Consider the following 13532-nt stretch of genomic DNA (forward strand, 5'->3'; position numbering starts at 1 on the left):
ACCACTAATAACACGTGATTGAGTATACCGGTATGTATAATCAGTGGCCTATGTGTGGGAATGTATACGTCATGTGGCATGTCTTTGCACCTCCCTTTTTCTCTCTCATCTCTCTCCACCCGCCTCTCACCCTCTCCCTCCACCCACCTCTCCCTCCACCCACCTCTCTCCCCATCGCTATGGGGTCGACATAATGGCAGAAAATACGTATATTCTAGCCTCTGGACGATCAATCTAGCGATATCCAAGAAGCACTGCTTGAGAAGATGACATCAATAGACAATCATGCATATACAAAACTATGCGCGCTAGGATGAAATGTACTGCTCCTTTTGCATGTTTGGGGCGTGGGGGCAGGGGTATAAACTTGGTTACGATTGTTTTTCGTGTGGGTGGTGTGTGTGTGTCACACTGCCAGTCAATACAGATTTGCCATAGGCTACAACTGAGGTATAACAATGACTTTGTGTCTCAGGAAGGGCGGACGTGCCGTGGTCGTGGATGGGGGGGGGGGTAGTTAAACTTTAACAGGAGATGCCAGATATAACCATGACATCGTTTATTGTTTATTGGTGTATCTTCAACATATTTTTTATTTTGTTCTCTGACACCTGATTAATGTGAAAGAGGATTGCACCTCCAGGAATATATTTCAAGTTACTGATTTAGTTTTTTCTAAGCAAATCGTAACTAGATTTTGAAAAGACCAAGAAGTTTTATATTACAGTTGGAATCAGTGGCCTCAGCATGAAACCATTTAACCATGAAACCAGCATGAAACCATTTATGAGATCAAATAAAACATTGTGATGTTCGTTTGCCTTTCTTTTCTATTTCTTATATCCTCTGCAAAGACAACTAGTTCAATACCAACATGGAGGTTTCTTCTGACCAATGTGAGCTGCCTGTCCCCAATAATAACTTTACGCAGCCTACTAGCTGCGTGTCTAATTGTTGCAGTTGATAGACGTATACATTATTTGGTAGTTCTCTAATGGAAAGTTATGATTTTGGTCGTGTACGTTAAGTAACATATACTCATGTGAACGTGACTATAACAGATATTGTGTATCAGCTGTTTTGATTTAATCCTCGCTCCAGCGGAAAGGTAATATGAATTAAGTGTGAAAGTATATGAGCCTACGACACACTATTATAGATATATATATATATATGCACGTCGTAAAAAAATAAAGGTTTTACGATAAATCAGTGTTCGGAAATGGTCTATTTTATGTACGGTAGTCTATGAAGAGGCTACCAGCAAACCTATTGTAGAATCCCCCGTGTGCTTGAGCACTGCCTGCAGCATGAAGTCAAGTCCATCAATGTAACGAACGACCTTTGCGGCTTTTATACTATTCTTCAATCATCTCTCTTGGTGAGAAATATACTGAGGGGAAATAACCCTAACTTGCAGTGGTATGGTATACTCATAGTTGAACATAGTTAGCTATTGGGATACTTGTACTCGATCGATTTGTACCCGTCATAATCGTGACTTTTAGAAGTCTAATGAACTATAATTCTAGCGTAAGTACTCGCCGTATGTAGTACTTTAGAACCTAAGTACTCGATCTTATACCAACGTGAATGTCTCATTCTACTCGTGTACTCATGCTTTTCAGTGTAGGCTAGTACCACATAAGCAGTGCATTCTGAATCATGTGTACTATACTTCTTAGCCTGGGTACTCCGAATCCTGTTCTCTAGTGAAATTTCCTAGTGAAATTGCAACACACCTCCATCTGATATCGACATGGAAGCCATGAAACAATGAGGTTGTAGCTCAGAATAATAGGTTGCTCGCATAGTGAACAATGGTGCGTTTAGTGTTCCATTGATGCTTAGAGCTTATAACAGGAAGAACTGCGCGGGATCAAAAGTCGCTCCGAGAATTAGCGAAGAATGTCTATATATACTAGAGCCTCAAACATCGGTGATTTTAGTACGATCGTATTACAGCAGTGTAAAAGATTCTTTCCTTTATCATGCAAATGATGTTCAAAATAAGTTGACATCGCCATGCGTACCTGCATGGTCATTCCTGTGTTTCTATATGCTTTTCATTCCCTTTGTATCATATAAAAGCAGGGAGTCACTAACTTTATAATAGGGCTCATCTTTTCTGTATTGCGTTATCATGGCAGACCTTGTTGTTATTGTTTTGTTGCCTCCGTTTTATTTTATGGCCGAACGCAAGCTTGGACTCTTATGTTACCAACATAAAGAAGTCCATGTCAGTCTATACGATATACCAGTATCACGATCTATCACCACACACACACACACACACACACACACACACACACACACACACACACTTACTACTATAATATGACATGTAAGAATTGAAGAATGGTATACTCACTACGTGCAGTTTTGTTTATTTCCTTAAGTCTCTCTCTGAGGTACTCGGCTTCTGTTATATTTCTTTTTTGAGCTTCAATAAAATGAAAATTTGTATAGGACAAATTTTCTTCTTTTATTCCACGGTTTGTTAGAGTTGTGCGTAACTGTGGGAAGGTCTGCACACAATCCAGGTTTGATTGATCTTCGTAAGAGTGATGAAAGAGCATTGCAACTCGTTCCCAATTGAATTCGCTGATAATTGTAGCTACGGGTATCGAAGTGCCTCCTAAATCAGGGTTTAAACGGGTCAGGAAGTATTCATCCTTATCTTTGAAGGCTTGTGAGAGGCAACCACCGGACACCACAACTTTGTTGTAATGCGCGACGTACCTTGCAATTGGGGCACACGAGTAAAGGCATGCAGGCCCTACGATAGCATCAAGTTGGTCCTTTAGCAAGGCATCAATGAAACTCAAAACTGGTGCAGTTAGGTCACACCTTGTGTCATTGTACGTTAACTTGAAGACGACAGATGGAAGCAATTTCTCGTCTTTGACATAATCGATGCCCAGTTTTATTCCTGACATGACTTTCTTGTAAGAGAATGCTTTGGTATCATCATCCGGTAAGAGAATGTGCATGTGATAAACAGAGTCATTTGTTGTTTGACAGTGCGCCAAATTAGCAAATAAAAGAACTAATAACGTCACAATGTGTGCCATCGCTGTTCCTTCTTAAAAAACACAAAAGTATAAAATCTGTTAAACAAAAACTGAAATATGACTGTGGAAACTCCTAAACCATGCTAGTCCATATTATGGTAGTGTGCGTCAGGGAAAATCCGGTCACTTTAAACGTGCTACAAATAGGTCCACAAGCATATACACACCACCTCTTTGACTGTTATGTTCAACGAAGCTCTGAATGAGCATTTAAAGTCCTATGGGACCAGACGAATACTGACTTGTAAAAACATTAGATGCTCAAGAACTTGTGGTATTGCTCCCGCTTGTAACTTATCAATTTTCCTTTGCATTAAATAACGACTGGCAAATTGACCATATTTTTTATTGTCGTTACAATCCCACAACTTTATCAACACAGTTATAATTCTTCGTCGGTGGCTTCGAAATCCCACATCATTGTCAACATTCGCTGAAAACTACTTTAATTCAAAATGTGTGTGTGTTTTGTTGTATGTCACAGAAACGTTGGTATATCTAATAAGAGTTATATTCTATACAATGATTTATTCTTATCGGGGCATTATACCTCATACGGATCACTGAATTATCACACTGAGACAATATCTGCCAAAATGAGTAACACAATATTTCAATAACCGTTCGTATAGGCTATACTCGTCATTACATATGAAACTGGTTATATTTATATCTACAATGATATAGGCCTACATTAATTCAACTCCGTGTCAGTCTGTTTATCCAATACGTATGAAAATCATTTCAGTTATACAGTAACAGCAGACTCCAAAAATAATTAGTCGAAAGCGCGTGGATTTTCTAATCTTCTCGATATGTTAAACCCAGTGAACCGGTGTATGAAAAGCAACGGTAACGTATTTTCCATAAACGTATATATATATATCCATATAGACCTCACAGAAGCGGATATGAATAGCTCACGATTGCCGTATAGCATCGAGTCTGATACAGCTCAACGAACGCACAGACATCCTAGTCCTCAGAAACACATTAGATCACTGTTTAGTCAATGATCTGTTTTGTTGGCCGCCTCAAAATCCTTTCGAAACTTTTTCCATGTTTGCACAAACTATATCCCTGATGTGCGTTTTTGTACGCGGTTATGGTAACAAACAGAACAGGCTAACGACTGACCGCACAGACCCGCATATAGAACGCTGTCAACCTTTTGAAAGACGTGATAAAGATATCTACTACTTTTATTGTAACGAAGACGTAGCTAAACAGAATAACGGCGTGCGCCATCATTTACTGATTCGAAACCCACGTTCAGGTGATTTACTAAAGACATTTAAAACTTTCCGCATACACATAAGGATAGTTGCATCAACGCAGAGAGCATGTGTATCTGAAGTACCAGGTTAACGTCTTCCCCAGCAGTTTGTTTTGAGATGAAAGATTTTCTTCCAATTACGATGTGAAAACATAGACATATATACGGGTGCTCCGTAAACAGAAGATATGGAACTGTTAGAGCTAATGAATATTTGTATCATCAGGGGAAATGCCATTTACATGGGCGGCTGTGTGGACCGGGGGAGGGGCGGGGAGTGGGGGTGTGAGGGAAGGGGAGACTACTTGGTAGAGGTCCGCATCGGGTAAGTCGAAAAGACAAGGAAAGGGAAAGCGACAATCTTACAGTATACCTCACAGTAGTCTTACTATTGTAAACCATCATTGTCCAATTAAATCACAACGTTAAAAAAATAATAATAATAATTATAATGATAGTAATAGAAAATGACTGCTTGTAAAGGCGATTCTACAGCTTTCCGGATTTTTTTTTTGGAGCTTTAAAATATTAAACCTATGGAATGCTTCTCCAACATTAATCCATTGTTTCATACATTCTAATACTCAACCAAACGCATGCTCTATATACTTTTCAACATTTCGCCCTTCGATGCCATTCAAAACACTTTGTCGTTTACCGTACTAATGTTATGCTTTAGCAGAAAATGTTACCGGTATTAGAGGTCATACATGTACAAAAGTGGGAAGAGAAAAACGTGACGTAGACATAACAATTATAGGCCTGACCAACTTGTAAACACGTTAAATTAGGCATATATATATATATATATATAATCTATATATATAATCTATATATATAATCTATATATATATATATATATATATATATATAATCTCCAATTGACTCAATGTTGTGAGTTATATATGTCACCAATACAGGACATGGTTAAAATATTATACCCATAGTCCCTATACAGATATGTAACAACGAGGTAAATGAATCTGGAGGATTCATGTCAATTGGGTGCGCGCGTACCATGTATGGAGGGTCATGTGATGTGTTCCAGGGTGGTACTATACTGATATTTCTCTGTAGCAGTTCGAGAACAGTGTTAGTGACTTCGTGAAAGATTGGTCGGTTCGGACATGGGAACTAACGGCATAAGAAGGTACTGGTACTTCAGGCCTACGAAATAGTGCTAATATGCTAACGTTCAACCTTATTCTCTTGAATGAAGGCAGGCTTTCTACATAATCTTACTTATTAATACAGCTCTAGGGGCAAGCTTTGTCTCATATGGCCTAACGTTATTACTACACGCTATAAGTGAATGTAGAAATGGGAAATGTGGGGAAATGTTTAGTTCAGTGCAACCACGGAATTCTCCATGGAACAGAGCCTAATGCTGCTCGACGGGAATATAGCTATCACGTTAGGCTACAGGCACAGTTATTGCTAGGTAACGGGTGTCGTCTGCTGCTATAAGCACGCAAACACATTTACGTACTAGTTGGGTAAAATCATCATGCGTAATAGGGAGAGTAGTATATTAGTACCACCCTGGAACACATCACATGACCCTCCATACATGGTACGCGCGTACGCGCTTATTTACTGTGTGATAGTTTCTCCAGATTCATTTACCTCGTTGATATGTAATGACAGTTTTATTCCCCCGTTCCGTGAATGGTTTCGTCCTGTATTCATTCATAATGTAGCGTAGACTTTCATAAGCGGTCAGCAAACATATATGTATGTATATCATATCCTTGGTCTTTAACAAAATCGATTATAATACACGGTATATTTAACTTTTCTTCTCTTTTTTTTTGTTGTCAAGGAAAACAGTTTGACTCGATGATATAGGTACGTATATATGTAGTGTGCACTTTCACTTAAGTCAGCAGCAGTTCTACGACATGACAGTGTTATATATTACGTGTCAGATGTTCATGACTAGCATTAATTAATCTCATTATGCAATTATCCATCGCACTTTATTTAAATTACATGATGGGTGCTAGATATCGAACAGTTTCATGGTTCTCCTACCAGTATATCAAGAGGCAGGAAATGTCAACATCTCTGCTTACTATGCACGAAAAAAATTTCATTTGTATAGTTAAATTGTATGCTGATAATGTTAGGACTATATTTCTCGATTAGATATAAAAGTTGTGATTGTATATAATCATTTTTTGTTTTGTATCTATCAGCGCACAAACACCAAGAATGATTTAGATATTTAAAGGGAGAGACATTTCACGAGGACAATATTTTACATTGTAAGCTGAAAACCCATTTCGATATCTTATTTCTATATCTTATAAATATGGTTGTTTGAATAAAAATTGATTTTACCAGAAAAACCTTCCCTATATACTCCAGGAAGAGGATCTAATATAGGTGGTCTGGATCATGATATCATCACGGCATAAGAAACTCCACCTTTTTCCATGCATTATTTTAATACTGTTGTTCATAACCTATTATTGAAATAGTTTCCATGGTCAGTGGCGTAGGAAGGTACTTTTGAGTGGGGGGGGGGGGGGCTGAAGACTGATGGCCGGCCTGGGGGAGGGGTCTAAGGGGAGGGGTGTCCTCCTCCCCTTTGGAATTTTTTGCATTTCCAGGTGGCCTCAGATGCAATTTGGTGCAATATAGCACACTTCAACACCCACTCCATTTTGTAAACTTAATTTTGTATTTTCACCTGGCCTTAGATGCAATTTGGTGCTCCAAATGAGATTTTTTTTTCTCATTTGGAAATGAAAAAGGGGTTTTCTGACTTGCGAAGCGGGGGGGGGGGGGGGCGGAATGATACTTCCGCCCCTCCACATTTTTCACTGGGGGCTGGCGCCCCCCCCCCAGCCCCCCGGTTCCTACGCCCTTGTCCATGGTCCATCAGTGTGGAACTTGTTTGTAAGGATGTAATATCCTGAGTCGATAAATTATTTTTTATTTATAAAGAAAACAAGGTAGGTATTTCAGCCCCAGTCTCAATCAGGATGACATCTCTTAGACTATTGTTGCCAGATGCATTCATCACATTTCTCCAAAATCTCCGAAACACAAAATGGTATGCGGACCGCGGTTTTGACGGCCTATATGAAGGAAATGTCCTATTTAAGGAACTTCACCCAACGGGGACAATTCCTTTAAACTGAACTTTAAAAAATGTCGGTATCAAAAATCTTTCGTCTGCGCATACGATTCTGGTGGAAGACATTTCTTCTTAAATAATACAGTGTTACCTTAAACCCTTCTCATGAAGTCTACTAAGTTTACCTGTTATACTTTAAGAAATGGATCATATTGAGTCCACAAAAAAAAACTATCAAACTTTTACCAATAACGTTTCTGTAAATCACAAAATAACATCAACAACAATAATACTGAGAGTAAGAGTATAGGCCTATATAGAGACGCGTTTATATCGTTATAGGAGACTATGATGAGAAAGCTTGCACAGAAGTTTTTTAAAAGAAAATTACTGGAAGTTTGCCACGAGACAGTCTGGCGGAAAACCCAGAAAAGAAACCGTTCATGAACTCACTGACACCGTCCTGCCGGTCTCGAAACACCGAGTTCGTAAAGTAATTATAAATACTAATTATTAATATCCACACCCCGATCTGCCTTTTATGATGCTTTATGAACTGATAGAATAATGTATGGTGACAAGATTCGAGTGCAAGCTGATTTATTTATTTGAAAAAAAGATAGAAGAATAAAAAAAGGCAAATTTAACAAAGGCGTATTAGAGTTCTCAAGAGGATACATTTTCTGAAGGCATCTTGTATAGCACACTGTACCCTTGGTGTACCCCTTTAAGAAACGTGCCTTTCAGATCAATGACGCATATGCGCGAGGTCATAGCAATGTCAGTTATGTAACAAACATTAGATGGGTCAGAGGACACTATATACGATAATTTGATGATAAATACACATGCATTGACATGGGTCAGTACACACATACGTGCAACACCATGCATCATTGGAGTCTCCCTTTGGTTTGTTCTGACCCCCCCCCCCTCCCCCACCCCCACTCCCAACCGACCCATTGACATATATGCTGAAATTTAGATAAAATATGATTATAACACTCCTCTATGTATGTCTGTGCCGTATTATTCAATATGAAGATGAGGAAAATAACATCCTGTTCTTTTTCTGCTTGCGGGAAGATCACATATACATACATACATACATACATACATTGGTCCCGATAGGCTCAAAGAGCACTAGAGTGTCTAAGCGACGCAAGAGGGTGTTAATGCGGCACTGCAAGGGAATGATTTTGGCGATCACATTCACCAGGAAAGCATGCCTCCATTTGATTTTGTTTACAATTTTTTAGCCGGCTGAAATTTGGGTCAATATTCAATGACTTTAACACTTCATGAAATCCAAAGTAAATACTCTACAGAAATAAGGGGGGGGGGGGACAATCCCTTCTAAGCTTTCAGTTATTCAAATCAGATGTACGTTTCTTTTACAAGTTTATCCTAATTTGTATGAATCAGTCTGGGCGAAAAATGGTAATCACTTCGAGTATGATAATGCAAATACCTGCAAAGTTGAAAACGGCTATATAAATGTAAGATATATTTATGGGCGTTCGTGTGAGGCGAAGAGCAGTAATCAAGGTGGTCGTTAAAACAAGTGGTCTATATACCCTTCGAATACACGATACGGGTATTCCATACAGCCGGTCGTCTTTGAGTTAACTTTCCCAACGTGAAAATGAATTTATAAGCTAAAAATAAGTTGCGTGACACCTTCAAGTGCTCTACTGACTTACTAAGTAAAATTTGGCACTTTCCAAGGCCGTTTCAAAACCTAACTAGAAAATTTCCAAATACGTACTTCACCCACCACCCAAAGCTCGAAGTTTTGTTAGGTTGAAGTTGTTAGATCGTTATACGTCAATGGTTAGGGCCATACGTTACCTCAAGCATCAACAGTGCGAAAGCGGGGGGGGGGGGGGGGGTGGAGAGGGCATGCAGTCGCATTCGCCCTCGTCAGTTTGGGGAGAACGTGCAGTCGGAAGACGTTTTTTACATTCAGTCGGTGAACAAATAATCCACCTCTCCGGACCCAGGACGCCCCGATGCGCGGATCCAAGATTCGTATACGGTGGTGTCCATCAAGTTCAACCTCACACAACAATTCAAAAGTATTTATTAGAACGACCTTGCGCTTTTGACAGAATGTAGAGTCTAAAAATGTATCATAATGCACCATCGGACGCCGGGACCTCCACACCCACTCCTGCATGGGACTCGACTTCAACGACCATAGGGCCTAACTTCCGCTGCTTTATAAAATCATGGCTCTTCCTCTGGCCCTTTCATACAGGTTCATGTCCACACCTAAATGAGTCGAGGAAAAACTTAGAATTTGGGCCATCTATACCTTAGAAATCCTGCGTGTAAAGTCACTGGGGCTCAGATTTGGAGGAAATTCCAGATGCCATGTTACTACTGTAACAGAGAAACCGGTATTGTTTTTGAGATGAACAAAGTTGAGCAAAGATGGACTCGTGACATTGTTCACTTTGAGGGGAGAGAAAGGTCAAACTTACCGGTCAATCTTTAAGAGGTCAAATATTTGGCAAGATTAACATTAAAATTGTCGCATCTAAATGTGAGCTTATTACAAACGATTTATATATACACGTGATGTATCATCTCTACGAATTCATAAATTGTAATATATATATGTGTATATATATATATATATATATATATATTTATTTATATATATATATATATATATATACATATATATATATATATATATATACATATAAACTACACGTGACGTGGCGTATATTATATGATATCGGTATAGGCTACGTTATAGCTGTTACTGCCGCCTGTGCTTCTACGGCGTATATATGAAATTCTCATCACTATATATGAAGTGACGAATTAACCTATAGTCTGTGATCTATCATTCCCACGTTATTGCAACTTGTAATTAATTTCCAAATAATGTCATGCGCTGTCCAACGTTCCGTGTCGGTTATCGACATACAACATGTGAAATATTAAAGAACCATCTCTGTCTTCACAACCATTCATGCAAGAGTATTTTAAGGGGTTAACTGAAGAAAGGAAGAAAAAAAAACACGGCTAATGCGCAAATATCTTCTCACCTGACATAATTTACTGAAATACATCATAACTTGCGTTACTAGAAGAAAACGAGAAAAAAAGCCAAAAAAAAGGTCAAAAGACACACACATGCACACACACACACAACAACTTCCTTCCGTCTTATCGGTACGTTATACAGTATACGGTATGCTCCCACAAACGAAGACTGAGTATAACTATAAAGGTTATATGAAGGTCATTGAAAATGTAAAGAGGTTATATAGATAACAAATAACCGGGTTTTTTTTCCTTTTAGTTTTTATGAGTGCTTTTTGAGAACTTAAAGGTGGAGCACTGAAAAAATAATGACGTCACATATCGCCAATGGTCCAAATGGTAGACAGTCACCATATGGATCAAACAATGTACGTGGAAGCCGTGCTCCCTTCACATATATATGCCTCTTACATAAAACACGTATTCGCAATGGGCTGTACTACACATTTGACACCTTTGTAATTAATGACGGTGGATAGAACGATTTGGAAAGACACACTAGATCATGCTACGTTAACGCTATACGAAGAGGCAATCTCTTATAACATCGATTACGTAATAGAGGTGATATAGTTTGTGAAGTACATGTACTCCGGCATATAGAGATCGCTCATCAATATTTAACCAGGATCATGTACATGATTCCTCTCGAAGCCTCGGACTATCGATAGTTGACGTAACACGGTCATGGTCACGTGGTTACAGTATCGATATAAGGGGAGGTTGGGGTTGAGAGCGTAGCACGTTGTTTAGGGTTTCGCGCCAAGGCTCTTCATCTTTGGTCAACTTTTCTTACACATCAAGTGCATATTGCTGTGATTTAAAAACTATAAAAAAAAAAAAAACATGTTTCCCCTTTTCAGAATCCTTGATTTGCTGCATTCATGGTTGACCTGATAAACTGTTCTTGATATTCATTGCATATGAAATATGGCATCGGGTGTACAGGGGAAGTCATATAAATCCATGTATTGATAATAGATTGGGATGTCAATTAGTGATAGTCATCACTGTCAACATTCTCCGCAAATTCAATCCACAAACTTGCATCAACTTTAATAACAACATCATACCTAACGGCAGTTATCAAGCTGTGATCAATTGTTATAGCATGCATATTTCTTTTATCGCAACTTTTTTAGATTTTTGTTTAAGGACTTAACTTCTGACAACTTCTGATAAGTTAGTTTTTAAATGTCCAGAAGGCCTATTTAAGCAAATCGAATGCCGAAAAATAAGAAAACATACTGATATATAATAGTGAGTATATGAATAATCTATTCGGTGAAATTTGCTATTAATAATGCTGAGAAAATTCTAGAAAAGTAAAAAAAGAAGAAGTTTTTAACAAAAAATGAAAAGCATCATCAGATGATATGCTGTCCTCATGCATTTTGTGTGGTCAAATTAATCGTGAGCGTACACCCCTTTAACGAGCTAACAGCAGTTGAATTATGCACAACATATACGTGAATCTCGTCCGATGCAGCTTACTTACATGAAAGTCGAACACAAATGGATTATTTCTTCTAAAAAAAAAAAAATTATATTCAAAAGGCTTAAACCAGACATGCTTCATAATCTGCAGTCAAAGTATTAGTATTAGTCGTGTTTTAATGATATGATATATTCAAACTTTCTCGGTCGTTTGCACTCACTGAATACATCTTGTTTGTAGCGAATTATTTCTTGTTGTAAAGGGTAAGACTGTTCCAGAAAACGCAAAAAGAAAAGAAAAGAGAGCCAGTCATTACTACAGTGTGAACTAGTAATGTTGTAAGAGGTATCACAGCAAGAGTACCGGTAGAATTTCGTTTGGTATGAGTACAAATTCGAGTATCAAGCTCCAAGCACGGGTACGAGTATACGGAATTTTATATTAATCCCTTATACTACTATTGTGAAATTCCCCGAGTACCAGCAGGAGTACAAATCTACATGACTGAGTACCTGGTGTGGAGTACAGATAAATATACTACAACACGAGTATACGAGAGTGCTTGATATACTCAACACAAATCTGATGTGAGCGAAAATGATACCGTTCAAAGATTACACCAAGAATATTGAGACTGTTTTGCCGGAAAAACTAACTTAACCTATAGTCCTTTATCTGTAATTGATCACATGTGCATGAACCCGTGTATTCCCATCATCTGTCTAATCCCTTCCTACATTCATCCATCCATCCCATCCCTTCTGTGACCTACGCCATTGTTAAATTCTAGGAAATTTCGTCTCAATCTGAGCATTTTGAAGAAATTGTGATTATCGACTTTTTGACTCATCTAAAATGGTTCAACGGTCTTCTTCCGTAAGTTTTTTTACTTTCTTTCATTCATTTTGTTATATATTGTAGTAGAACACGAACAGTGTATATAATATCTGATTAGCTCCAACATCGTTTCTAAATGTACCGTGCTATCGAGGGTAAATGCTATTAGCATGAAAAGCGACAAAGATTGTCAGATTCAAAGCACCAGGAGTGCACTCTGTACAATCATAACACTTGAGTAATACGCCCTTATTGGCAGTTATACAAAGCCAATTTATACGCATTAACACACCAGTAGCATCACTGTGGTCGAGTGGTACGGACTTCGGTTCGTGACAAAAAGATTCGATTCCTACCTTCGCCTGATGAGTCCCAAAAGGACGAAACCGTTCGTGAAGTGGAATTTTTCTGGTGTGTTGTTCTTTATTTATTTACTATATATCGAATCTATCTCTGACATCTGGTTCAGTCAGTTCTCTCCTTCACTGGACCAAGTCAAACTAAACTTCACTGAAGAGACTGATCACGCTGGTGCAGATTGATCACGTGATATTATTGCCATCTATACATTTCTATCATAGCCACAAAACAATATATGCACATTGTAATTAAAACGGTTGAACATGTACGTAAATCAAAATGTCCTTATTAAACGAGAGCATAATTGAACAATTAATTAACTAAAATAATATATAAAACTGATATGCCGATCCATATTTTCGTATTTCTTAAGAATTCATTTAGCACTATATATCCGACCAA

At 38.3% G+C, this 13532-nt stretch overlaps 1 protein-coding gene across 2 annotated transcripts in view; it reads right to left on the reverse strand.

Moving 5' to 3' along the window:
- LOC139966525 (atrial natriuretic peptide receptor 1-like) overlaps nt 1-13532 on the reverse strand; it is a 308214-nt gene that overhangs the window by 283676 nt on the left and 11006 nt on the right. Inside the window, exon 1 of one of the 2 annotated variants that reach the window (XM_071969645.1) lies at nt 2372-4264. The exons of the other annotated variant lie outside the window; for it this stretch is intronic. Coding sequence (XP_071825746.1) covers nt 2372-3074 — 703 coding nt within the window. The 5' untranslated portion in view covers nt 3075-4264. Of the gene's footprint in view, nt 1-2371; nt 4265-13532 lie in introns of those variants that run through there. 2 annotated transcript variants of the gene reach the window in all.

This window comes from Apostichopus japonicus, chromosome 4 (assembly GCF_037975245.1).
Source record: "Apostichopus japonicus isolate 1M-3 chromosome 4, ASM3797524v1, whole genome shotgun sequence".
Taxonomy (NCBI): Eukaryota; Metazoa; Echinodermata; class Holothuroidea; order Aspidochirotida; family Stichopodidae; genus Apostichopus; species Apostichopus japonicus.